Genomic DNA, 27,991 nt, shown 5'->3' with positions numbered 1-27,991 from the left:
CCTACGTGCTCAATTCTTTTTCTACAAGGGGCACACCTCATCTGGAAAATGCCATATTTGTCTTTTTAAAATCTGACTTGGCTGTGAATTAAATAACTTCATAGGTGATATTCTCTCAGTCAGAGATACTGTAAAGTTCCCTCTCCTGAAATGTGTGTTTCACCTGTATGCAGGCTAGAATAACTGGCTTGGAAACTGGTCACCCTTAAGAGTGCAGTACAACTAAAATATTTAATTAGGTTCTGTGTTCTGTATGCATTTGGATATATTTGGATATATAAAGTTAAGTTCTGCTAATTCTTTTGAGTATGACAATATCATAATAAATTAGAAGAAGGTACAGAAAGAAAGTAGTTTAATCCTATTATTTCCTGGATTTGAAAGTGAGAGCTGGCTAGTACTTTGTATGACACATCTTGCAGAGCCATCCAATTCTTCATATTACCATGTAGTTCATGCAGTGTGACAGAAGCAGCTGTATCCTCTTGCTTCTTAGAGATTCATTATTTAATTAATGACAAACAAAAGGAATACAATTTAAAAATGACCGCTTTCTGAGTTATATAATTTTCTACGTGGAAGATTAACTTAATGACCAGAGACTGCTAATGAGGCCAAAAGAGTTCCATGTAATAATCAGTAATATTAATTTTGTAGGGTTTTCCCCACTATTTTAATAAGCAGCAAATTTATTGGTTCTTCGGCATTTTAATAACCTACTGCAGGGTTCTGCTTTAATGAACTAAGTAAATTGTTCCCAGTGTGTTTTATGACTTTATCTTATTCTCAAAGGAAAAGAGGCGAGACTATCCTACTGTTGAATTTTCCAATACTCTACTCATTAAAACTCTCATTGAAACCTATTTAGGAGACCTCTAGGTCATCCTGATTAGCAGAAAGGGAAAAAAACATTGCAATTAGCATTTGGCTGATGTTTCACCAGTAACATGAAAAACAGTACATCGAAAATGATGTACGAAGATATGTAGGAATGATTCAGGAAGAAACAGTGACCAAAACCAGTTAAAAGTTATTTTTTCTGTGATCAGGAAATCTATTTGGTGGCCATAAAATCCCTTGTTAGTGTAATACAGTAGGATAATTAATCATCAGCTTTTCAACATTAAGGGTCAGTCAGGAAGTAATTAAAGGTCCCTCATTTTAAGGAGGAAAACATATTCCAAAAAGTCAGAGAGGTAATGGATGATGGGCCAGTTTCAAGGAGGACTGTCTGTACAATGGAGGCCAGGTTAGGAGTGGGTCTTACTTTAATTAGGATCTGGGATGTTAAGAATGGTCCGTGATGCTCCAGTAAATGGGAATTAATGCTCAGGATCATAATCCCAACAAGATTTGCATTACATTTTGACATAATGGAGAACAGTGACATTTCAATTAAGCCGCCTCTCTTCAATTACTCTGTTACTCCGTAGCAGAGGCATTAACCTTTGAGAGGAACCTGTCACATTTGTCTTGGCATTGAAATTATCTGACACTGACAGCATCATCTTTGCTTTCCCGGGTACTAATATTTTCCAGTTCCACACAGCGCCCTTTCATATTCAGACCACAGGTATAAATGCAGAAAGGGCAGCCATGGCCAAAAGCTGGGTCCCTTCTGATGCTGGTGAATGACCCGTGGTGGAATAAATTGGTGGCCCTCTGTCAGGAGTCTGGCCACGTGCCATCTCACAAACCTCTTCCCGAAAGCTGCCCCTTTTGTTGGCAGCCTCTGGACTACCGAGTTGAAAGGATGTCCTTTTGTACTGGATCACTGAAGGCAACTGAAGGACTGTCTGTGGACTCCATGATCAGAGGACTTAGTTTCTGCATGAAAAAAAAAAAAAGATGTGCCTGAAAAGCCTGCACTTTACAATATAGATTCTCTGTCCCTTTCCATTTTACTGTACAAATTTTAGGTAGTGTTACCTACATCGATGTTAACTACCCACAGGCTGTAAAGTGGAGCATGTGTGAAGTATTTGCAGGATCAGAGCATTTGTGGAAGAGATCAGAAGAACAGAGAATGTTTTATTTTATCCTACAGCCACGAGGGTGTCCCTTTATAGTTAGGAACTCAAAATATCCTTGTCTTCATCGTCTCTCTTTCTTTCTTTTTTTTTTTTTTTAATGTATCTTTTACAGGAACACTTATCGATACCTTTGGGGACTATAAATATATGTTCATTAAATGTGGAGCTGTGATGGTCCTGGCAGGAACATTCCTGTTCATCATGAATTACTATAATTACCGCATGCTTGCCAAGGAGAAGAGAAAAGCAAAAGAAGAGGACCCTAAATCTGTAAGGACAGAAAGTGAAGGCAGAAATAACTTGAACAAAGATACTGTACAGGATGGACCTGAGCTGGAACCTCTGAGAGAGGAACAAGAAAGACTAAAGAAGGAAGTGAATGGCACAAATGAAGTTTAAATCTGTTCTCGTGGGCTGAACAGGAAATTACTTCTGCGTTGCTTAAGTTGGCACTAGCTGTGAAATCACACTAGGTTTTTAATTTTTGCCCTATGCTCTGTCATGTGCATCCTCTTCTTTGTCTTAGGAGAAGACTAGAAATGAAACTGGGACACAGTGCAGTATCCATTCACGTACCAAAGGATCCGAACCATTTTTCTTCAGATGTTTCCCATTTCCCAGAGGGGTTGTATAAAAATGTAACCATCACCCCACTCTTACTCCAAGTACTACAGCTCTATGCAGTGAAAAGACCAATGGCCATCAGGGTTAGTGCAGAGCCCTTCCACCAGCTTGAACGGGCTTTACACTGAGCATTGTGGTGGCTGGGTCTTTTCACCACGCAATCCAAATGCTTAGACTCTCTTTGACTGCAGTATCAGAATTATCCCAGGGATTTGGTGCTGCCTTCCATGGGCAGCTGCGTTGTGATTGCCACCTCTGTCTCATGGAAAAGCAGAATAGGCCTTATGCTCATCTTAAAGAGGTGAGCTAGAGCCACCTGAGCAGAATGAGGGCAGTACATGTCTGTGCTGGCAGCAAGGAAACCTGTCCTTGTGGCTGGAGTGTGCTAAGAAGGAGCTGACTTGGGGTGGCTCCTCGTGACTCGACCATGGACTTTCTCAGGGACCTCTGCACCTAGCAAAATGCCTTGAGAGAGGTGGCATTATGCAGGAGGGCAACACAAGGCCGTCATGCTGCAGGAGTCCTTCTTCCAGGTCATTTCAGTGTGCAGGGCAGAAACTTAAACTGCTTAAACTTCGAGCAGCATTCAAGCCGTGAAAATTCTTTTTTTTTTTTTTTTTCCCCTAGGAGGTTACACAGTCCTTATTAACCAATATCTGAGTGCCTTACAGTTTTTAGCATGCTTTTTCTTCACAACACCCTGGTGAGGCAGTAAGTGTTGTTGCTGCTAATTAATTGTACAAATGAAGAAGAATGAAGGAATGAGAAGCACGGAGAAGCTACGGTCATCATCGCATCATCTGTGAATAAAGCTAAGACATTCTACAGCTGCAATGGGATCCACTGCCCTGAGCTGGGAGCCTCAGCCACCTATGAGAAGAAAGATATCGGCAGCTGAGGAGGGGAGCTGAAAGCCTGCCAGCTGAGCACAGGCATCCCACTGCTAGAAAATAGCACGCACCACGGAGAGGTGTGCATTAAACCACAGCCCTCACTGCAGTGCAGCCTGCCTACTTGGTGCATTGTACTACTCAGGCTTAGTGATTTAAAACAGCCTTAGTGCCACAACCTTGTGTGATTCTTTTTCCTGGTTTTGTTGCATCCGTCCTGGGAGGAATCCAAACACGGCTGCCTCCTCCTCGTTTGGGCCCAGCTAGTCACCGCCCAGTGCTAGCGCTGCTGTGCCTGGTGGCCTCGTGCCATCCTGCTGCATGAAAGAGAGTTTCCTCGGGTCAACGATACAGAGCTGGAGCTCAGGCCGTGTGGGATCCTCTCCTCCAGTTGTGCTAAATGTTGATCAGAGAAGATCTGGGCTCTGCCAGCAAGCACTGATATATTTTATAATAAAATAAGCAGCCATTGCCCGAGAGCTATGGGTGCTAAGCATGGCATGTAGTTGAATAATCCGCCTTTTGTGGATTTAGCTCCAAATGACGAGGTAAAAACAAGGATTTTTGAGGCAGATGACCCAAATCTGAAGTTAACAGCTGTCCATAGGCCACTTATCCCCTTTCTTTTCTTCAGTGGCACCCAAATGTGATTAGATGATAAAGTCTTTTTTTCATGTCTTTGTCACCTAACTGTATTTAATTATAATTTACATACATGCTATGAAGAATGACTTGTAAAAATCCTTCCACACATACGCTGTACTCTTAAAGGTAAATCACTTATATTTTCTTGTACAATACTTTTTCAGTGAAGTATTTTTTTTCTCCTAAAGAATAATGGTCTTTAGCCATTGATATCAGTAGGACTGAAATTTTAGCCTTATGTTGTATCTTGCATTTTTCTAAAAACCAAAACCTTTACAATATATTTAGCATTATGTTGCTGTGTTTTTAATATTCCTTATTTCTGTCAAATATGTATATGATTGCTCAGTAAGAAAGGCATTGATAAGAGGTCCTGAACATTTTCTAATGCACTTTCTGGAATCTTTACTACACTTAATAAAACTCTTCTAAAAAATGAATTGACATTTGTGCATTGTGATCTGTAGGGTAATGCTGCCTTTTATTTGGTAAGGAATTTTTCCTTATAGGGTTTCTAGTCTTGCCTCCATGTATGTGGTAATATGACTCTTGATCATAGCCTCTTATTCCAGGGCTATCATCAGGAACCCACTCAAGCCGTTTGTCATAGAAACATGTACTGCCTTTAAGGCTACGGTACTATTTCTGTCACATAGAAAGCCAGACTATTTTAATACAATTTTGGAGATTAAGACTGTTTTTCAGGGTGGGTGGCCTGCCTTTTCCCTGTCACCCTGCCTCCTGTCCTCACTGTGGGGTTAAACTTCAGATCACATCTCCCTGATCGGTGCAACGATGCCAAATAACTGTGTACTTTTAAGCATATGAGTAGCTCCAGAAATGCTTTGTTAAACCAATCCCATGAATTCAATACCTTGCAGGCTCAAGCTATAATCCAGGCTTGGAAAAATCTCAAACTTTCCTAAGAACATTTTCAGTTATTAAAAATGACTGTTGCAATATAAAGTATCCATTAGAGAAAGATCTTGTGAAGGAGTAGACACTGTCTGTGCATTTAATTTAGTGATCTGAGTAGTAAATTGGACACAACGCTGTATACTTACATGCATGGTTAAGACTGGAAAGCACCTGTGTAGGCAAGTCAAGAGGTGCGAGTGTTATACCATGAACTTATGTACTGGGCACTTGGGGCACAGTGGGGATATCAGCTGTGCAAGGCTGGTTGCTAACACTTTCATTGGAGTGCAATTATTAGACATCTTTTACATTTCATTAACTTGTGACCTTATTGGAAGTGATTAGAAATTGTTCCCAGAGTTGCTTGAACTCTACAAGAGCCTGGTGTTGATGCTGAAGCACCGCTCCCAACAACCACAAAAGAAGCCAACAGACCAAGCAGAAACACAGCGCCCACCGCAGCCTCATCCTGCTGGTGAAGCACGAGTGGTGTTAATGGGGGTATGTGTCAAGTGCCGTAGTTTGGGTGTAGACTTACATGACATACTCATTTCTAATTTATAGCTCCCTTCACTTTTTCCCGCCCCGTATTTGGCTTTCCAAACCTAAAGCCATGGAGGAGGAAATCAGTATGTCAACATTTACAGAGGCAGAAGATGTTCTCCTTCCTACCTCCCTTTTTAAAAGGACGATAAAGCAGTGACTGTGTGTCATGGTGGAGGGAGTGCCACGCTACTAGGAGGTGACATTTCATTACATGCTGTGCCAGGCCTTTTTGCCACACACAGCATCACTGTGTTCTTGGAAAGGAGCAATGCAGACTGCCCGAGAGTTTTATTTTATATCACTAATGAAAACCTTCTTCATTGGGGTGATATCCAAGAGGATACTTATATATACATATATAAGTGATAGCCAAGAGGATATGCATATCCAGCGCTTAAGGAACAGAGCACAAAACCAGGCTTTCTTGTTAAGTGAGCTCAGGAAGGCACAATTTTCAGTCTTGTAACCACGAGCAGTGTGTGTTTATGCCACTCTGGGCAGTTCTTCACGTTCATCACACAGCAGAGCTCACAGGCATGAAGGGGAAGAACGTTCATTGTCAACTTGTGCAATGATAAAGAAAATTTAAGTGGCCTCCATTGAATGAAAAGAGTGAACCATGCCCAGAAAGTACAAAAAACATGAGGAGGCCAGAGAGATCTGGAAACACAGTGGAGTTGAGGTAGCTTGGTAGTAACGATGTTAATAACAAGCAAGCAAACAAGCAAAGAAAGATAAAAAATGAAGTGTCAGTTCAGCACCCCCCTTCCCTCCCCCAAATCTCTAGACCAGCTACCATATATATGTGTATGAAATGTGTAATCATGTTAGACAGCATGAGATTATTCAGGACAGTTCCCGTGGCAGCTGACACCAAATTTATTTGGCTCTGTTCTGAAAATGCCTGGTAGACAATAGAGGTGCATTCAGATTACATTGAGGAATGAATTTAAAAGACAACTTTCATGCCCTCCACGGTGACAGTGACATTGACTATAAAACAGTATTATTTAGACTTATCAGAACCGTGCGAGAGTGTTTTGATGACTGACATTCATAACTGTCAGCCGAGCTTCCCATAGCGGCAATACAGCTCAGAAACAGAGAGTCAATCTGCTGTCTGCTTTGGCACTTGCTGAAGTATCGCTGTGCTTCTGTTTGTGTTTAGGGAGAGGATCATTTAAATTCTGACATCAAAAAATGAATGCCTATAGGAAAGCGGGATCTTCTTTGTCACCAAGGCCAAGGACCTGCTATCACAGGTAATGGCATGATGTAATTTCTTTTGAAAAAAATGTACAATCCATTGTCCTGCAGCACCAGGCACCCACCAAAGTTTGACCCTGCTATGAGATCTGTGTCCACAACCTTGGTTTGTCTTCAGAGGGTGAATCTCCACATGTTTGACAGTGTATACGTCTTGATGCTTAGACAAGCACAATCCTGCATGGCTTCAGATACCCACATATCTTTAATGCTACAGCCATACACATGGATTTTAGCCTGCCCATCAAGCTGTTAGAGAGGACATTTATGCAAGGGAAAATTATGTACCCCCTCTTTCCAAAAATGAAGTCAAAACAGACACATGAAAAATCAACTTTAAAAATTTTATTTACTTATTTATATGTTACTGCTTTCTGAAACGTATTCTACATCTCTTCAGCTTCAACATTACTAATGAATTTGGACTGAAAATGCTTCCTCTAAGTGCTCTCCTTTATCTGTTACAAACTACCTTGTTCAGGCACACTAACTTCATGCTGAATTTGGCTGTCACGGTGCACTGTTTCCACACTTTTTAGAAGCTTGTTTTCCCCTATTTCAACATTTCTGAAACTCTACAAAGTCAATTGAAAGTTGTAGATCATCGTTTAGTCAGAAATCAAGATAAAATTTTGCTGGATAGCCTGAGACACTTGTTACAGCACAAGCCAGCTAGGGAAGGCTTTGGAGGGGCAGCACTGTACCTCCTGCTTCAGGGAGGGGGCAACTCATGGAGACTCCAGCAGAGACACTTGTGGCTGTGCCCTCTAAATATAACCGTCCCTCCCCATGTCCAAAAGATGCATTTACATTTTGACTTGTCTTAAAACAAGTGACAGATATTTAGCCATAAGTGGCTGTAGCAGCTGGCTGTCCCAGCTGCCTCAGTTCGTCTTTTGGAAGCAAAGGGTCCTTTAAGGCTTATTAAAATCACACCAGAAGCTCGCATTTAGCTGAATTAGTGTGTCCCAGCCAATGCTGTGGGAAAGGTTAGGGGAGGTCCCAGCAGGCCGGGATATAATTTAAAGCCTTTTGGTGAATGTGGCTCTGTTTTACTTCTTACTTAATAAGGAACACATGCCAGGCAGATTTAAGGAGGGATAGAAATAAGGCTACTGCTCCAAAAGGTAACTAAAAAGCAACTCTAGAAAGGATGAGGGTGTCCCTCAATGCAGGACAGTTGTGCAAATTGCCCATAGATGATGCAGAGGCCAAAGTCTGTATCTCTTTAAAACTAACCATCTGCTGGACCTATTGATATGAACACCTTGGCTGGTATTGCCCATCTTCACACCATGGTCACCACTGGATGGGCCATTTTTTTACCAGCAACTTCTCCAGCCCATGAATTGGTCATTTTTCACACCAGACTAAATCCATGGGAAGAGAAATGCAGAGAAACACAGGCTGTCCATAGGGTCTCCAGAATGTTTTAGACTTCTGCCTGCTCACTGCAAAGGTGTCCCACCAAAATGTGTTGCATGAAGAAATTCGCACTTTCTGTGGGAACACTGCTGTTTTGGATAGACACCAACAGAGAATGTGCTTCTATGTCTCCTGGTCAAACCCATCAGTTTCTGAGGAGGGGAAGATATTCATTCACCGAAGCTGTCAGCTTCCAGGTCTAATTCTGACTGAACTCAGACACATCGGCTTCCTTATGCATCCTGAATTCCCTTTGATGTGCAAAGCAGAGTCGATCAGTGCCTGCTGCTAGCAGCAGAGGCACTAATACAACTGCAATTAAATAAATAGGAACAAGCACTTCCCTCGTACTGCAGACCTTGACATTCCCTTCATGGACAGATGAGATCCTTAAGTAATTTTTAATCACCACGTAATCAGCCCCGGCCATTAGTTATGCCATCTGATCACAAACACAACTCCAGACAGAGATCCTGAGGATATCCAGGAGGATCCATGCATTATTAAGTGAAACAACCACAGACTGCATCACCCATTACTACTACATATAGTAAGTGCTTGTTGAGCAAACTTGCCAAGCCTAATTATCTTCCCAGCTGACTACAGTTGTTTTTGTTTTGTTCTGTTTTTATTTATTTTTTTTTTTTTTGGCATTTTTGCAAGTCTAATGGAAACCACAGCAGGCCTGGCCTGCTCCTGCAGAGGCAGCATGAGGAAGGGAATCTCTGATGTGCTTCAGACTTCCAAGAGAGTCCCTACCTTGCATGTAGATGCGTGCACCCACATCCCAGCCTCGCTCAAACAGTCCGGAGGAAAAATCCACGAGATGAGGCCTTGTACGTGGGGGTACATTCCCCAGTGATGCTAGGAAAATCACTTAAATCTGGGGGCAGGAGGGATCCACAAAGCCCCTGTGGTGGTGCTGGGTGGGTCCAAGCCAGGTTTCATATTTCCCTTTGGACTTTTTTTTTTTTCTTAAGCTCTATTAGCATTCCTCCTAAAATTCAGTTATGAATGCAATATAGGTACTTATGCGGAAAGAATTCTGAGCACAAATGTTCCTGCACGAGGTGTTGTTCTCCAGAAAGTCTGTCAGGAGTCTGTCTGACAAAAGTGCTAGTGGGTTGATGGGGGAAAGGCGAATGAATCCTCATATCTCATCCAGTAAGTTAATAAAGAAGACCGTGCTGATTAACCAAGACCAGATGCAAAACCTCCCTGCTGCTCGGAGGGTGGACTACAGCCATATGGGGCTTTTCCTACGCGGAGTGCAAACATCATCTGCGTTATGGTACCTACACAGACGTCCATGAGGAGGAAACACCACTTCTCAGGAGAAAAGCCTCCATTTGGAGACTTCTGCCAATGGAACAGCTTAGAAAACCCCGGACATCCAGAAGGCTGGTGTCCTTCTCTCACTGACCTCAGCATTTTGGAAAACAGATCAACCGTTGGGTCTTTTTTTTTTTTTTTTCTTTTTTAAACAGAAAAGATTATGTGTGCAATGCCTAGAAATATATTGAACAAATTTACACAGTAGATGTTTGTCCTCTGACTTACCTGTTAAAGATATACTTTAATATACAGTATTGTGTACATTACAGTATAAAACACCAAGGATAATTATATCATTTCAGCTTTCAGCTGGAGGAGATAGTAATTACACACTATATAAATAGAATTGCAGAGAAGCAGCTTTGTAATTACAGTGTAACTAAGCTGTAGTTAATTTACTTATATTCTGAAGTGTATCTAAAGTTAGTAGTTAGGGCCAGCACATGATGAAACACTAGCAATATACTTACCTTCACACAGTGTATTATTTTTCACCCGTATCTATCATGAACCTAGATATTTTCCAGGGATTAATGATAGGCTGTGAAAAGTTGATAGCCTGAAGTTCAGCAGAGAGCCATTAAACTGGTCTGGTCATTAATCCCTGGAAAATACCCTGCACCAAGGTTGTTATAAGGTGAATATGGAAAATAACTTTCCACACACACTGACTTTTGTTTTGGCTGTTATGTCTTGGGTGTGTAGGAAGAACATCCCAAACGCAAGTGGCTCTTTCTCCCTTGTATTTGGATGTGCCTTACAGTAGAGAAGATGAATCCTCCCTCAGCTCTCAGCTCTCCTCTGTACATCACTGAGGGATGTCCGTAGAAGACCCTGAATAGACAGCTTGTTTTCCAGGGAGTCTGCCTTAGCCACGGTTGTCTGGCAATATTTAGAGGTTAATTTTAATCTGAACCTCTACTTTCTTGTATGTGTATTTCCAGCTTCTCTGAACAGAGAAACAACACTGGCATTCAAGTAAAAATACCCATTACCAGGGGAATATGTAAAAACACTATTTCATCAGTCATCCTGCTCTCATGATTCCCTCCCAGAACTGAGGGTGGTAATGAAAGTAATTTAACATACATCTATAATTAATTTACTACATTCTTCCTGCTGATGGCAATCATCTTACCTAGCAAAGTTCATGAAATTGATCCTAACACATAAAAGTAGGGATGGAAATATGTTAAAGACATCCAAACGCGGTGTCCATGTAAGCAGCTAAGCACTGTTTGGAGAAATGTGTTGGGGCTCATTTAGCAGGAGCCAGTCAATTAGACCACTGCTGGACTCAACAAGGGAAAAACAAGCCCACACTTTCCCCAGATTCTCATTCCCCTCAGCTTGGCTTCTTCTCACTACATCATGGCTATGTGCTGATGAGGTGTTTCTACCTTTCCTTAAGTGGTTGTGGATTTGGCGATAATATTCTTAATTGTTGTTTTGAGACACCCAGCAGGGCAATAGATCATGGGGTGTTAGCTGCTGTATGGCAGAATGAAAAACACCCAGGTAGGGAAGGATGTGATACGCAAAGCTCTCCTGAATGAACTGCGCTAGATCAATATGAAGTAGTCTTAATCATATCTTCTTTAATTGAGGAAAGGTAATATCTTATCTGGAAAAAATAAAAATAAAAATCATTGTCTGTTCCAAAGGACAGAGATGGATGAAATAATTTTCTGAAGTTTGTAGGCTTTTGTCTCTAGACACATGCAATGTTCATCAGCAGATGTTGTTAAGCAACGATTGCTAATGGAACACACGAAATACACAGCAGTACTACGTGTTTTATCAGCTAATAAAAGGAAGCCCTTAGATTAAGTATATGTGAGCATACATAATCACAAGTGATTCTCCGAAAGTGCGGTTTCTGGTTCAGTCACTTGTCAGCATTGAGCAAAACACAAATGTGTACAGTGACTGAAAAACACAGTCGTATATTCACAATTTCTCTGGCAGCTTGAGAACAAATTAGTGGCTTTAGGTGTATATCACAACCCCGAGCAAAAGGACTTCTGTAAATTCCACCGTTACACATTCCTTCAAAGTACATAGTATTGGCCATTTTTAATCTATATTGATTGTAAGATTTCCTAACATCTCCTGAATTATGCCAGCCCGGTGAGGTAACTATTTTATTCCACTGGTTTCAATGTGTCTTGAATGTCCTCTTGAAACATTTGTATAAGTTTTAAAGACTACTTAAATACAGCACTATTTTTTTTTCATGTAGGCGTTTTAGTAAACATTATTTATTGCAATTTAAGAAATTGTCATAAAAATCTCAGAAGAATAGAGTCACAACTCAAATAATAGGGATGAATGTAATTTCATAATGTGAAGGTAGTGTAGACAAAAGTAGATGATGAGTGAGAAATTAGAGTGATTATTATATTTTGATATATGGAATATTTTGTATATTTTTGTATGTAAATAAATAATATTTATGTACAATTTTCTGGATGTCACTCAACCATTCATGCATCTTCGAATATACATATAGAATGCATGTCTGTATATACAACTCTCTAAACTCAAGTAAAAGGGCAAAATAGTCTACTTTTTGAAATGTGTTTTGGACTCTTTCTTTCCTAGCAGCGGTGTCTAAAAGAAGGCTGATTTTCTCTACTGCCCCTTAAAAAACCCAGCTGAGAGCCCAGAAAATGTAAGACAGGTGCTTGTAGACTGGTGCACGTCCGAGCAAGAAGGGCTTTGCTCTCTGGAGGTGGCAGGAGCTCTTGCTTTGCTTAGCAATGAGTTTAATTGTCCTATTGGAGAAGAACCACTCTTTATCTGCCAAAGAAATAATGGTGTGTTTATCTCTGTGTCTTAACAGCCCGGTAAACATTATTCATGAAAGGCCACCTCTTTTTCTTTCTTTTGTTAGAACTGGAAAGAGACCTACTTTGAACAAATGGAAAATGCTTCACATCTGGCTCAACCTCTCCTTTTTCCACGTGTTCTCCTTTCAACAGTTATAAGAGGAAGAAGATTTGACACCTCAGCGAAAATAAAGAGAAACCAAGTATTGAAGAGAGTAAACCAGAAACAGTTGAGCTGAACTAGTGTTTTTTTTTTTTCCCTTGCAATGAAATCTTAAAAAATCTAGAACGATCTAAAATCAGTGTTTCTAATTTTTTAGTACAATTTTTGTTAAAAAGCCCAGTGCTCAGGAAAGAGGTCTGCCGCGTGAAACCCACGGTAGTGGCAGTGTTAACTCACAAATAGCTTCTTAGGAAGATAAAATACATTTCAACGCGTTACGCGGAGGTAAAAGGAAAATAAAAAAAAAAAAAAATCAGGGCAAATTTCCCCCTTGCTGTGAGCTGCGGTGCTGGGAGTGGCACCCCTGCAGGACACCCCTCGCCTCCCAGAGCAGAAGCAGGAGCATTTAAACTCTTTTTTATTTTATTTTATTTTATTTTTTTCTCCCAGGGGCCGGGGATGTGCTGCTCTGAGCCGGCCGGGGGAGCAGCGCTGGCGGCAGCCGCTAGGGATCAGCCTTGCCCCGCTCTTCAGCGCAGCGCCCGGCGCCGTGCTTGGCTCCCTCGCCGCCCGACCTCCGGCTTTTCGCAGCTGGTTTTTCTGGCAAGTTATTTTTCTTTTGAACGTGCGTGCCCGTTGCAGCGCGTTTTCACATTCCCCTGCGCTGTCTCCCATCGTTTTCTACTTCTTTGCCATTAATTAGCCGGCAGCGCGGGGGATATATTTCCTTGTAGAGAAATTCGGGGGGGTTTGCTGCAGCAGAAGTGCAAAACTCCTGCCATTTCCCCAGACTGTTTGCTTTGGTTTAGCTAATTTTTAATACTCTATTACAATCTTTTAGACTTCATTTTTCCCCCCATACTCCTACCTGCTGTTATATCACAGCTATGACCTGGATATGCCCACTAGCGCTGTGCTCCCCCTATGTCCTTAAGTAGCAAATTTTCCTTAGCTATGTGCAAATCTGGGAGGGGGGAAAGAAACAGACAAAGAAAAAGGACATTCTGCTTTTCTGCAAGGGCAATCCCGTCCCAAACCCCAGCCTGCTCTCAGAGACGGGAGGCAGCAATGCCAAGCCCAGTGCCGTCCCATGCTTTTGGGGTAGGGCTGGTGGGCATCCATCCTCCATTCGTGCCCACACCACCAGTTACTGGTGTGCTAACTGGAGGCACCAGGGGACAGTGATGCCGTGCTGCCGCATTGCCAAAGTGGCACATGGTGGCCTCCAAAAGGAGCAGCACAGCAGCTGCTTCCCCTGGAGCAGAGCAGTTTCAGCTCCTGCTTAGTTTCTTGCTGAGGTTTTAATGCTGCAGTTTAGCTCATAGTTTCCATGTTTCGGATATTTCAGAACTTCACTAATCGCCTCTCATTTTGCACCTCGGAAGTATATTGGACATGATGAGCTGACATAACCAGCCATGACAAATTATTGCGGAGATGTGGGAAGCAAGCGGAATACAAAAGGGAGCGATGCGCCAGGAACTGAGCTCCAACTTCATCTGTGTCACAGGACCTCAGATATAAATCTGTCCCAGGCAGAACCACGTTCGCCGCCAGGATTTGTCCCAGTGCTTTATTTATGACTGGGATTGTCTTCTGAAATGAAGAGCTCCAGCTTTAATTTGCATGCTTTAGTGTCCATATATTTACATAAGCAAGTGCATCTCACACGATATGCCTGTTTTGGGTGCGTGCCTCACTATTAAGTGAAACAGTTAATCTGCAATAAATATTTATAGTTCACTACCATCTCTCCTGGAAAAAAATATATAGCAGTTCTCACTTTGCCACCCTGCAAAGACCTGTCTATGTGTTGGCTTAGAGTGATGAGGCTGCAAGCCTGGTTCTCCAGCCCAAATCAACAAATAGGTGTGACTGTGGGACTCTGAGGACAGATGTGGGCTCATCATCCTCCTGCTCTGAGCTACCAGATGCGGCAGCCCCCAAAGTGGTGGTGGTCACTGTGGGATGGCACTGCTCTGGAAATGGTGCTCTGCAAGCATCCTAACAGGTGAATCTGAAAGCCTCTCTCTTCAGGTGCTAAACATTTTCCTCCTCCAGCTCATCTCTGGGAGGAAAGAAAGCTGAGAGAATAGGGAACAGTGCGAGAAGCACCGGTCCAAAATACCTTTCATCGCTGCCCAGACTGAGAGCTGTTTTCTGCCTTCACACATGGTATGTGGGCACATGGTATTATTATGCATTCACTTAGTGTCCCCCAAACCCTTGTGGCTGCAGGGGACAAGGATGGCCCCAGCATTATAATATCCAATGCTGCATGCACACATCCATGGAGGATTTTGCAGGAAACATGGCAGTATCTGAGAACCTAATCTCTTTCAAAGAGAGAAAATAACCAAGAAACCCTGGAGTGAGTCCCAAAAGGGATGTCACCGCATTTAATGTGTATTTATGCAGCTATTTAGAGGCAAACGAGAAGCAGTGATTATGTATAGAATAAAATGGAACAACAAACTGAGATTGTTTTAGCTTCCGCTATATCTGATTAGCCAGGAAGAACAACAGACTGATGTGCTCTGAACAAACAAAAATATGCTAAGTCTAAATGCTCTGGTCCTTGGGGGATTCATTTTTATTTGCTGGATGAAACAAAGGGGGGCGAACAAAAGAGATTTGTCTCCAGCCAGCCGGGATTGCTCAGGCTGAGCTGATACTCCTGTGCACCTGCATGCTGCTGAAGTTTTGGGGAGTTATCAGTGCCACTTCTTGGCTATGAAACAGCCCTCGGTTAGTTCTGGCACCACAACAGCTGCTCTGCAAGTGAGCCATGGCAATCAGCAGGCATCATTACATGGCAAAGGGCTGCAGCACAAGGTAAAGCAGAATACTGGGCTGAAGAGCTGAACCCGACGCCTCAGTCTGCTCGGTGCTGCGAGATGTGAGCCAGATGCTGAGCGAACAAAAACCCATCACAGACGTAGCCAGGCGGGATGGGAAGCGGAGATTTACGGTGATCTTTCCCCACCCTGCGTGCAGCCATCAGGAGCAGTGAATCCCTGCGACGGCTGACACAGCCACGATGCAGGATGTAACTGGAGAGACTCCCAGGAGCCGGGTTGTAAAGGAGAAAGCAAATGGCAATTGGGCACAAGCTCCTTGCTAGACCCACAACATGACGTCTCGGAGGGGACCGAAGTCACCAGCCCACAGCTTTGCTCTCATAGAGCCTTGGCAGGTGTGGGAAAGGGACGTGCTTGGGGTGGACAGGAGCTGCTGGATGAGCTGGATGGGATTGCAAAGCACTAACGAATGGCACTGCTCAGCACACCAGGTGCGGGTTATCTATTACCAAGGCTTAGGTACTACATTATCTATTACCAAGGCTTAGGTACTACATTGCAAGGGTAAAACATCTTGGACAAGTGACAGAGTGTCTGGAATAACTTGTTTAGTGGTAAAGGTTACAGTTTGGTAGCTTTTTTTATGCAGCAAATAAAATCCTACGCCAACAAAGCCCCTATGACCTAAGTAATAAGTAACACCACCAGAGCAGGCAGTAAGACTGCATGAAACGAGTATTTTGTGTACATGCAGCCATCAAACAAACCTTTCATACAGCGGGGAGGTCAGACTAAATCTTATTTACCGCCTGGTCTCTTGCAGAGCTGTGCTGGTGTGAGCACCCATCGGAGCACAAGTGCAGCACAGCAGCAAGATGCTGAATTAAGCCACCGCCGCGGGACACCAGAGCCCCGCTCCCTGCCTGCTCCCTGGGGAGACAGCAGAGCTGCATGAGAGATGGGCAGCCTGAGTTATACCCCAAAAGCTGCAAAATAACTGAAATATGGCTTAACAAATGAGATGGTTTGTCTCATCAAAATATAGGACGCCAAATCCCCCAGCACCTCCCTCTATTAACCTATCCCTTTCTCTTTATTTATTTTTTAATAATATTCTTTCAGTTTCTCAATTATTTTTTAAGTGGAATGAGAAAGTGAGGTCTCCCACAAACTATGTTTTACTATAAATACCATTAGAGATGTACTTAAGAAACCCTTGAATAAACACACTGACACAGAATAGGGAGAACTACTCCTACTTAGAGCCAACAGTGTGATTTTCAACTTGGAAAAAGATCCTGTTAAATACAAAGAAAGGTCAGCAGCATAATTCTTTGTTCCTTTCTCCCAAAAAAGGGAAGATTCATCAGAAAAAAAAATAAATCTATGGTTTCTGCAAACACACTTTAGCAAATTTCTAAATGAAGAATGGCAATAGCTTTACAAAGCCTGGCGTGGAAAAGGTCATTCCCAGAAAGGAGAGCCGGTAATGCAAAAACTGAGTGAAACAGAGTCGGCTTAATAGAATATGTCAGAGAGGACTGTTCAGCTGTGATAATAACAAGGCTTCTGCATTTTATTATTTTTAGCCCGTTTCTCAAGCAAGCGAGGTTCACACACTCATACTCCGTGTACCGCTGTGTGTCTCCGTGTTCTCCCCCAGTGATTTTTGAACCCATTCGGCTGTCTCCACTGATTTCAAAAGGGAAGAGCAGCTTTGGAGGGGACTGAGCTCCTGGGACCGTCACAAAACAGGCGCTGCCATCCCCGCGGGTGGGATGCATCCGGACCTCACCCCACCATCAGCCACGGAAAAATCCACGTGGGCAGAGATGTTACCAGCACCCCAGCCGCATGTCCCCTGGACTCTGCTCCTTCCTGGCTACCAGGAAATCAAACTGCAGGGTGCAGACCTGTAAGAAATGTGCTTCTGTTTGTCACTGATCTTCAGGCCATTGTACTGATTTGTTAGGCTGCTCATCACTGAAAGCCAGATCTTCAGAGGACGCGGTTGGGGAGGTAGTGGTGGGGAAAACTTTGCTTTAGTTCCTGAGGCACGGGAGGTGTTTTACCCGTTGGGCAGCTGCAGACCCAGTGGTACAATTAGCTTGGGAACCCAGGATGTCACCTCGTGCCTGTCCCCATGGCGCTTTCAGAAAAAGTGCAAGATTGTGGTCCTCTGTCTTAAAGGTCTCTGGAAGATTTTGAGCTGGGTTCTTGAGGAAAGTTCCCAGGCAATTCCAGCTGAATGACAGTATAAATCCCAGAGCCACGTACGGGAAAGCCTAGCCTGTCCTGGGAGACTCCTTTCAGACTGGATTTACCCTTTCTGTAGGGTGTTGCAGTGCCCCATACACAAGTTCATATTCAAGTTGGTGTGAGGTTAGGATTCATGGCATTGAATTGTGCTGTGAAATACAGACATCCCAGGCATGGTTCCCACTCTCCCAGCCACGGTGATACTTTACCATGCCCTCCCGGATTTTGGAAGGATGAAGGCAGCCACCCTATTAAAGCATCACGGTTCTCCTGTGCTGGCTGGTGGAGAGGGCTGGGAATGATGCTGGCATGGGCAGGAGGGGCTGAGTGAAGCGAGAAGTAGCATTTTTAATCCTCACTTGAGGAAATGCCTGTGTTGATCAGGGCATTATGCCCTCCTTCTATTCATCATCTCATCCCTTGTTCAGCAGGCCGGAGAGGTTTTGCATTGGCCAAATCTGGCAGGCTTCTCTCCGTGTATTTACTCTTTCCTTGTCACCCTTGCAAACAAATGCACACACCACACGCTGACTAGTTTATCTATATAACGCACACAGACTATCATCTCTTATGAATGCACCAAAAAGGTCAGAGTACTCAGCTTGCATTGCAAATCAGCACCAGTTATGTACTCTGACAGCACCAGATGTCAGCTCCAAAATGAAGCACATCTGCTCGGCAGTGCGGGGGGAGCAATGCAGGCGAGGATGAGAGCAGAGTCCCGAGTGGCCCCGCACAGCCGGAGCTGTGGGCTTGCCCTGAAAATGCAGCCATGAGTCTGTCTGCAAAATCCTCTCTCCTAGGACTTGTTGCTCTGGTGAAGCTGAGTTGAGAATGAGACCTGCAGGTAAAATACCACGGTCAGCCAAAACAGCTGAACTGGGCTGGCCTGAGCACGGCAATTCCCTTGCCTGGCTCCGAACCCCTCAGGTCTGCTCTTGTTTTTTCATCATCCAAGTTCCCTACTCCAAGTTGTGCTTCTTAACTTCTACATTTACAATGAATTGCCAGGAAACAGGTAACGGCCATGTTCAATGAGCTTTTTAGGATAAATGCCATAGAGCATAAACTGAAACACATGATCTGCTTTAATGTTACCTGTTCACAGGTATTAAAAAAAAACATGTATCTTAACTGCCGTGACACACTTCCTTTAGACAAGATATGATGTTATAGACTCAGAGTGGTTTCCTACACCTTGTCAAGTCTTTGAGTAGCGTCGCCCCCCGGCGTGCTGCTTCTCCTGGGCACCTGGGGCAGAGCCGGGCTGGTGGCAGCAGCACGGGCACAGCGACCTGCTCTGGCCCCAGAGCATCCAGCCTGGATGATCTCCTCCAAGTCACACCTTCTGAGCTAATCCTGCCCCTTCTGAGGCTCGGGAAATACATGCTTGCTGAACATCATGAGGGTAATTTGGCTTATTCATCTGTTTGCTTTTTTAAGGTAAGGGCAGGGAATGTTTTCCTTTCCTCCCTTGCACATTGCACCTGACATGATAAATCTTAGAACAGTAATGAGAACAAGTTAATATGGGACTATATTTTCTCTGCTCATAATGAGCTTTGTCATGGAAATGGATTGATTTTATGTCACTTTCTGTTCTCTTTATAATTTTTATGGGTGGAACGAGGTAGCAAACTTCTATCTCTCATAAATTCAATATAAATTTGCCTTCGCCTACATAACTCAGTGTGTATTTTGGCCACCTATTTCACTGCTTCCTTGTTTGCAGCCTGGAAAAGACGAGAAATGGCCAGTCCATGAAAATATGGAATATTGAAAAGGTCAGAGCCACGTGGCATGACACCACCATCCCCTGTAGCGCTGCTCCAGATGTGCCTTGCTCTGTGTCTCCAGCACCATCCTCTTCACCAGAGGAGCCAGGGGAAGGCAGATCTCACCTAAGGGAAACCCGAATGCAAAGGAGGGGAGCTGGAGCTCCCTGCCCTGCTCAGGGCACAGCGGATGTCCCTCCTGGCAGGCAATGAGCAACACAACATGCTGCCACCAGCCACCCAGCTCCCGTCGTGCCACCGCTCTCCTGCCACCACTACCGCCAGCCCCGCAGAGGAAAGGTGCATTAACTGATTACCTGCTTCTGCTCTTCCCAAAGCTGAGGGATGTGGATCGATTCTGAATCATTTCCACTGAATGCTACACAGCTCTGTCCATCCCCTCCTAATTTCTCGTGTACTTCTTTTTATTAATCCTCCTCCTCTCCAATTCAGCAGCTGCCACCAGCAGGGAGAGGTAATTTTCTCCCAGGTGCACACAAAGTAATGAGGGAGGGAACTTCAGGCACTCCTCCTGGTAGGGCTAGATTAGAGGCATTTCTACACACCGGTGCTCGTCTCTCATTGAAACCTGAAAATCCTCATTGAAAATAGAAACGCAGAAATAAAAAGGGGGTTTTCCATTTGTGCAGCTGGTTGCATGCAAAATTAGCTGTAACAACAGCAATCTTCTTGCAGGACAGTTCTCTGTTGCTCCTGCAGCAGCAGGACAGCAGGCGTGGACCTGAGGATAGCCAGCAAGCACCACAGCAGCCTCGGTGTGTGCTGAGCAGTTGCAGAGCTTCTGCCAGGTATGGATCTGGCCTCTGGTTGTCCAAGTGGATCGATAATTTGGAACCATAGAGAACTGGCGTAGAGTCAGAGGCTAGCTCAGGTCTCTGAGAACTGTTGCCCATTGCAGTAAAACTGCAGATTCCCATAATAAGAACAACAAAAAAAGCATTGCTTAATGTTTTTTGGGGGTGATGACTCTTTTAAATGAGAAGAGGGCACAGGAGAAGAATAAAGCGAGGCAACTGCAATTTTGCATTTTATGTGCTAAAAACAATGGAGGGGTGATGGGAGCATGAGGCTGCTATTGTACAAACTGTTGAGGAAGCCAAGCTCCAGCTTTGCTCCCATTAAGCATTAACATCTGGAGATAAGAGTTTACAAGGCAATATTGCCTTGAAAATGATGCACAGACACAGCTTTGAGTCACTGTCTTGGCTATATATACACAGCTCACTGATTTTATGCTCCTTGTTTCCCCCTAAATTATTCATCCTCAGCACCCTATGTTGCATTTTCTTTACATCACACCACAGTGGAAAAGGAGGAGCAGATCCTGCAGGTACAGGAGCTCCTCTCGTCCCTGCTTTCATCCTCCAGGTGTTGCACATTTCCTACCTGTTTTGCTTTCATGAAGCCCTATGAAGCCAGTCTTAGCAGATCTGGGGGTCCTCTACCCTCCTGACCAAAAGCATTTCAGAGCTGTCACACTGAGGTGGCAATGAGGTCTGAGCACAAATGCTTGCAGGACAGCGAATGCCCACAGTGGACTGTGCTCAGCCCAGGAAATCAGGCACGCTCATACTTCAAATCCTCTCCTACCTGCATTGCTCTTCAGATAAAAATTACTCTCCTCTCCAGCAGAAAACAACATCCCACTTGAACTTTGTCAGAGACTCCTCCACTTGTCTGCAGTGCCCTCATTAACACTCCCCAGTAAGCCACCAGGCAGTTGTTTCTCTGCTACCTTGTGGTTAGATTCAAGGAGTGCTTCCAAGCACCCATCAGAGGGAGAAACTCAGGAGATTCCCCTGAGCTCCTGTGTGCCCTGTCAGGATGCACTGCCACTGCTGCAGAAAGGGAAAGAAAACAGAGGCACAGACCCAGGGGTGTGCCCATGGCCATGCTGGAGATTTGGGATGAAACCCAAGACTTCTCCCTCTCCTGTCATGCTCTTGTCTTTCAGGGTTGCACATCTTCTACCAACACCTCAAAACCAACACAATAATAACTGAGAGAAGCCTGGGGGGACTTTATTTACCAAAATTTGTACCTACCCCTGGATGACTCCTCACGCCCACTTAGAATAACGAGGGCAGGACAGTGTAAACTCACATTTCCAGGACTGTGACCATTTCTTTGGCTGCACGATGTATGGCACTGAGCACATCCATCAGCTAATTGATGGATAACTGGCTTGTCAGCTCAAAATATTCCTTTCTGCTCTAAGTCATAGATGTGAGGGGAAAAGCCAGCTGGGAATCAGTATCAGTTTTTCTTTATGCAAAGACTTAGGATAATTTTTTTTTTATTTTTTATTTTGGCAGCTGATGCAGAATTGGAGCTGTTCAGCATAGCTCTATTGCTTAATATAGGGGCTCCAACATATTCTTCACATCTGAATGGAGCTATGAAAGCAAGCTGTGATTTATAGCGCAACTTTCATTTTACATCTCTGATTTAGCAAGGCTGGGATTTGATTCTGCGGGGAGTTTTTCACTGGCATTTGCAAAGCACCAGACTATAGCAAGTTGTGAAGGACTTAGAAGCAAAAGAAAAATTGTTACTGTACATCCCTAACTGAGCCAGAGCTCTCTGAATGAGGACAATAAGAAATGTTTACCCTGCGAATGCTCTTTCAAATTCTCCTTCAAGAAGTCTGCTCTTTCTGCAGCATTGCTTTGTCACTTCCACTTTACGGCATACCTACAGGGAACAAGTCAGGGGACAAAACTTGCAGCAAATATATCTTCCATTTTCTAAATCGGGAAGATTATAGATTGTCCTGGTTAAACGCACCTGGAAGAGGTAAAGTGATTTGAATATCGTCCTTTTCCATCACCGCCTCCTTGACTTTGTTTGCCATCTGTTGCCCAGCCTCTGCAGCAGGACAGAGCATCCATCGGCGTACGGAGACCTGAGAGCCGTGGGCTGCCATTCCCAAGCAGGAGGCTCAGGCGGCGCAGATGATGGCTCATGAATCAGCAGGGATTTTCCCCTCTTTGTTCTCTCCTTCTCTCACGGGTCCAATGCTGTTCACCCAGGTCTCACCTCCGTGCCCAGCCAGTAAGTGCTTAGTGCTGGTGCCTAGAGTGCAACGGGTGCACACGTAAAGCAGATACCACACTTAATACAGCTGCAACAGAAAAAAAGAAGGAAAGGGCATTGACTGGGACCACAGGGTGTTAACTTGACCAAAAAAAAGCCAATAATGTGATTGTATAATTTTACTTCTCTTTGCTGACCATACAACATGAAGATTCCTCCTAGGTTCACATCACCAGAACTGCATATTTAAATAAAAATTGCATCATTTAACACTGTATTGAATATGGGTGACATTTATTTGCATTCCTTTTGCTCCCATTAACGCTAGTTTTGCTGTTAGATTTGTTTGTTAATCCTACAGATGAAATTAAACCGAGGCTGTTATACATAAAGGGTTTGCACGGCTCAGATCTAATAATGTCATATTGTGGTATTTTGTACAAAATGATTAGCTAGTAATTGGTTTAATGGAGGAAAAAATAAACAAAAGCCTCCATGAAATGGATATTTCACATGCCATGCATGGCTGAGGTTATGCTAACCACGCAAGTTGTATCTGCATCTTCATGCTGGACACACTCCTGTTCCCCCCTGAACCAGCAGAGACATTGCAGTGCTGGGAGCAAGCTCAGATGAAGAATGCCATCAGACAAAAGGCAGCTGATGTAATTCCCTGTGGTTTTACCTATGCTGGCACTGCTGAGTGTGCAGTAGTGTGTTCTGGTAAGGAGCACATCTCCCTCCGTAAGGTGTCCTGCAGGAATATTCTGCTTTATCGCTGTTGGTGTGTGCAGCCACATTCTCTCCGGGCTTGCTGTCCTATGACACAACAGCAGCTGTGACAAATGGCTGAAAGGTAAGATTTCGGAACGCCACCCTGCAGCAGCACCGACACCTCCCCACACCCCTGCAGTCTGCAAAGGCGCAGGTCCCTGCTGGCTGCAGTGTCCATCCGTCTGCATCACCCTGCAGCAGCTTCGAGTCCACCGCAGGTCCACGGGGCACGTGAGCTGAGGTGATGTGCAATGCCAGAATGCCGGCATGGAGACAGTTAAGGCTTTAAAACAAATCTTTTTATTTTTAGCATCGTTGTTATAGGCACTGCATCAAACGGTTAAGCATCATTTTGGTTTGGTGTCTGTTTAGAAATTCTATTCCACTCCGTTAATACCAAGGCAGCTCTGATAATTTACCCCAGTGGAGGATTTGTCTCTTGTTTTGTTCAGTGGCATGACCAGGGTATTTGTGTATTTTCTGTTCTAATGTCAGAGTGACTCGATGACATGCACAGGCTATTATTCAATAATGATGCCTAAATGGAGCTATCAGAACGGTTATTATCAAGGTTATTAAAAAGCAATTCTTTCCGCCTTCAGTTCAACCACGAATTGCAGAGCTAGCCATCATCTAGGTGAGGATGTGCGTATTAATCAAGTGGCTTCCTATGGTCCACCTAGATATCCTGAGCATGGATAATGATTGATTTACTCCACTCCTAGATTAGCACACAATCAACCAGGGGTGTTGAACATCTGACCAGCAGAGTTAATTCATAATGCTTGGCAACCATTTTGTAATTTTCTCACATCTGTTCTTTCTGGCTGAGACACGACATTTCTTTTAGGAGCCCAGAAAATGGCACGTAGAGAAATGTTTGTGGAGCAGCATTCCCTGCTATCAAATGGTAATGGTCCTACTAAAACCCCTTTCACTTCAGTGCATTTCCAGGAGAAATAAGCCTTCTATAAAATAATACACCAGATGCTAAATTAAGGAATACGCCAATAATTTTTTTTAGCAATCATTTGAAGATAGCTGCATGTAATTGCATCCCTATGCAAATCAGATTTGATCAGGTAAGTTACTAATGAGGCCGTGAGCATTATTTGGGCTGAGTCACCCTGAGCTTCAGGGAAATGTATTTAATTTCACTTCTTGCTTGCTTAGGTAAAAGGCAACTCAAGATTGCTCTCACATGCTTCTAGCAAAGCCCACAGTGCAACACGACCTGCATCTGTTGCTGCAATTCCTTTGAACGCAAGCACGGCGATGCAGCTGCCTCGGGTCTCTTCCACCGACTCCGTGCTACCAGGGCACGCGTTTTGGGTTGGGCAAAATTCTCACAGTCCTGTCAAGCCAACCAGCACATCCAGAATTAAATGTTTTCCCATTTGCTGTTATCATCATTTTCGCAGGCTCCACTTCAGCTTCGCTGCGCACTTCTAATGCATTCAATATTGTTTTTTGCAAGCAAAGAGATCAGAGGTGCCAAGACACAGATGCGCCTGCTCCAGCCCCTGTCTGCGGCAGCCTGAGGGTGGCGTAACAAAAACTGAAATGGCCACTAAAGGCAGACAGACTTTTCTCTGGTCTGGCTGTCCGTTACATTGTCAAAACCATTCGTCCTGGCCCGAGAAGTTGTAAAAGATGAAGTGTGCAGAACTAATGTGAGGGTGGATTTAATAAAGGGTTTTCTGAGAAATATTGCTTGCACAATCTATATAAAGGTTTGGAGAGGCCCTTAGGGCTTTTGGACTGGGATTTGAGTACAAGGAGCTGAGCTTCAGCAAAATTGGAGATATAGGCACGCACAGAGAGCACGCGTGCTTCACCTGCTTAGCCTTAAGCTTTGTGTGTGAAGTCTTTTAAAACACAATTGTGGAGAGTAACAAGGATTACACTGATTTGGAATAGCTGCACAAAGTGGCTGAGAGGAGGAGAGGAGGTATCATCTGTATGCAGAACAATGTCGTTTACCAAAAGTAAAGAGCAATCTGAATTTCATGCTACCGCCTACCCATGGAGTCAGTGGCCTGGAATCTGGATTCACAGCAAATCCAGTAGGACAGACCAAAACTATTTCACTGGAAACACGTGAAAAGTCCAGCGGAGAATCAGCTCAAAGAACTGAAAAGGTGCTGTACCTTTGTGTTGATTAATTCAACAGTGGGGAACTCAGGTTTAATTGCCTCTTCTGCCTGTAAAACTAAAAATACTACAGCTCTATACCTCTGATGTTATGGCATAAACTTAGCACCTTGCACTGAGGAAGTATAGGTGTTTTAGAATAAATATTTTTTTCCAACAAGTGCCCAACCTGTCAGAAGAAGAGACCTTACTGCACACAGTACTATCAGAGTTCTGCCTGCCATGGGGTTTCCCCATCTGCCAGGCTCAACAGGGAGCTGGTCACTTCTGGGAAAGCATCGCTGGTACAAGTCAGAGGATCTCGAGCCTCTGTCTTGGGTTAGCCACTCACCCCGGGGCTGAATAGAGCCACAGAGCTTTGCATCCCCTCTTGCAGAGCTGGGCACTGAAACCTGGTATCCCACCCTGCTTTAGGAATGAAGCTGTAGGATTAAAACGGATCTCTTCCTGAAACCCTGTTTTATGAGGAAAAAAAAATATTTTTAGAGAGTATTTGGCAATGCCACCAGATGAGGAGCACCCAGCTCACAAATATCTCCAGGGTACAGCCTCGTGGGAGCTGTGAAGATGCTGAGTGCTGTTACAGCCACCACGATGTTAGATATGTCCAGAAGACAAGGTTCAGGGGGAGAATTTGCTGCGGGCTTGGCTGCATGGGCAGCGGAAGTGTCCCTGGGGTGTAGGAGGTGTAGGGGGCTTGGTGCTTGTCCCCAGCAGGGACTGCTCGAGCCCCGCTCAGCTCAGTGAAGTGGCCTCCTGCGGCCGGATAATTTATGCCTTGTTATGTCTTAGCTCTGTAATTTACCAAAATAAAGAATAACATTCCTGTAACGGAGATTAATGGCTGTCAGCCTGCAAAGTAATTTTTCAATATGAAATGGAGCAAAACTTACATTTTTAGCACAATTTCCCAGTTCAGTGATGCACCTGGTAATAATTATGATTTACATTAACCATAACATCATCCTTCTTATATCAACTTGCTTTAGTGAAGAATGAAATAGGCCCTTGTTAAATGTTTCATGAAATAATTCAAATTACATATGCTAAAATTTCCCAGCTCCCACCAGCCGGGCTAAAAATCAACAAGAATGAAAATTAGTTGCTGCTGCAAAGGCCCAGATTCTGCATTCGGAATCATGTGAGCACAGCCCTAAGTTAATTATACCAACAGCTGACAAAAGCTTTAAGTCCAAATTGACGATGCAACAGCAAAACCCGTTCTCTGCAAAATTTCCATGCACTACAACTGCACTCAAGATAACCTCCTCCTGTAAGCACTTCCCCCCCAAAAAAAACAAAAAAACTACTGTCCCTGATGTCAACAAAGTTCAGCCCGTCAAGACCACCTAATTAATTGACTTCCAGGCAGTAGGACTGTAGCAAAAAGTCTGTGATTTGTTGCTTTGCTGGTCTAGGGCCCGAGTGTCTCCTATTCTCCAAGGCATGATGAAACCCTTTTCTAGTAGAGTTTCCTGTCAGCACGTAATAAAAAAAGCACCCATAGCAAAACCAAAACACAATGTCCTTCTGCTGGCATTTGTGAGGAATGCAAAGCATTTACATGCTAAAACATTATGGCAAAAAAAGCACTGAAATAGCGTGAATTATTTGCCTTAGAAACACAGATAAATGAAATACAGAACTAATGCAGCCCTAAAGAGCAGGTAAATTCATTTAAATAATAGGATTATGATTTATGATTCTCCTATTGCGAGAGCGAGTTTCAGCTCTGCAGCCCTTCATTACGCCCTGGCTTGTGCACAAGCCGCTCCGTCCCCGTGCGCGAAGGGCCAGGACCCCAGAGAGGACTGAGAGGAGACCCCAGGCTCCGTGCACAGCCTGGGTTTGAAATGTTCCCCTTCCTGGGTCCTGCATCTCCACCAGAAGGATCTCCTTAGCCAGCAGCTTATCAGGAATCCAGGAGGCTGGAAACCCTCCTCCCCAGTAAATATGCTCCATTTTATGTGAATTTCAGTGGGAGCACCCACTAGAGACAGGTTTTAGCTTTTCCCTTTGCATGTGCCCTAGCTTCAGACTGTGGGATCACCGTAAATCTCTCACTCCACCTTATTTTTGCTATTCGAGGAGGAGCAACTGGGTGCAGTTCATCCCAGATACGTTCAGTGTCATCCCATAGCACGCGCCCCCACACCCCTCCGTGATCCAACTCACCGGGGTGGGCACTGCAGGCAGGGTAAGCAGCGAGCACCTTTGTACGAGCACCCTTCATGGACTTTGATAACTGGAAACCCAAGCACGGGACAGCAGAGGGTTTCCATGGGGGGGTCTCCATCAGCATGGGCTGGGGCAGAGAGCAGCACGGATGTCCTGGTGCTGGAAGGGACATTAATGCCCGCCGGCGGTGCCCTCGGTACCAGCCCAAGCACTGCCTCCCTTCCTGGGACTCGCTCCCTATCAGTCGAGATGGCAATAGCTCCCTTCTGCTGCCACTGCACGAGTAAAGTTCAGCACTGAATCATTAATTAGGATGA

At 44.2% G+C, this 27,991-nt stretch overlaps 1 protein-coding gene and 1 long non-coding RNA gene across 4 annotated transcripts in view; one reads left to right on the top strand and one right to left on the bottom strand.

Moving 5' to 3' along the window:
- LOC106035426 (monocarboxylate transporter 2-like) overlaps positions 1-4,632 on the top strand; it is a 39,273-nt gene extending 34,641 nt beyond the window's left edge. For both annotated transcript variants that reach the window (XM_048072836.2, XM_048072842.2), the window contains one exon: positions 2,146-4,632. In XM_048072836.2, the coding sequence (XP_047928793.2) occupies positions 2,146-2,432 (287 nt within the window). In that variant the 3' untranslated portion in view covers positions 2,433-4,632. The remainder of the gene's footprint in view (positions 1-2,145) is intronic.
- On the bottom strand, positions 265-27,991 carry LOC136791592 (uncharacterized). 2 transcript variants are annotated; one of them, XR_010833879.1, is made up of 4 exons: positions 27,672-27,991; positions 22,320-22,656; positions 19,829-22,226; positions 265-1,827 (listed from the first exon to the last, which is right to left on the bottom strand). It is a non-coding gene; the product is annotated as an uncharacterized lncRNA (long non-coding RNA). The 2 variants fall into 2 exon arrangements; XR_010833878.1 differs by lacking the exon at positions 265-1,827 and having other exon boundaries at positions 12,034-22,226.

Source organism: Anser cygnoides, chromosome 10 (genome assembly GCF_040182565.1).
Source record: "Anser cygnoides isolate HZ-2024a breed goose chromosome 10, Taihu_goose_T2T_genome, whole genome shotgun sequence".
NCBI classification, from domain to species: Eukaryota; Metazoa; Chordata; class Aves; order Anseriformes; family Anatidae; genus Anser; species Anser cygnoides.
This window is presented reverse-complemented; position numbering and strand designations above follow the sequence as displayed.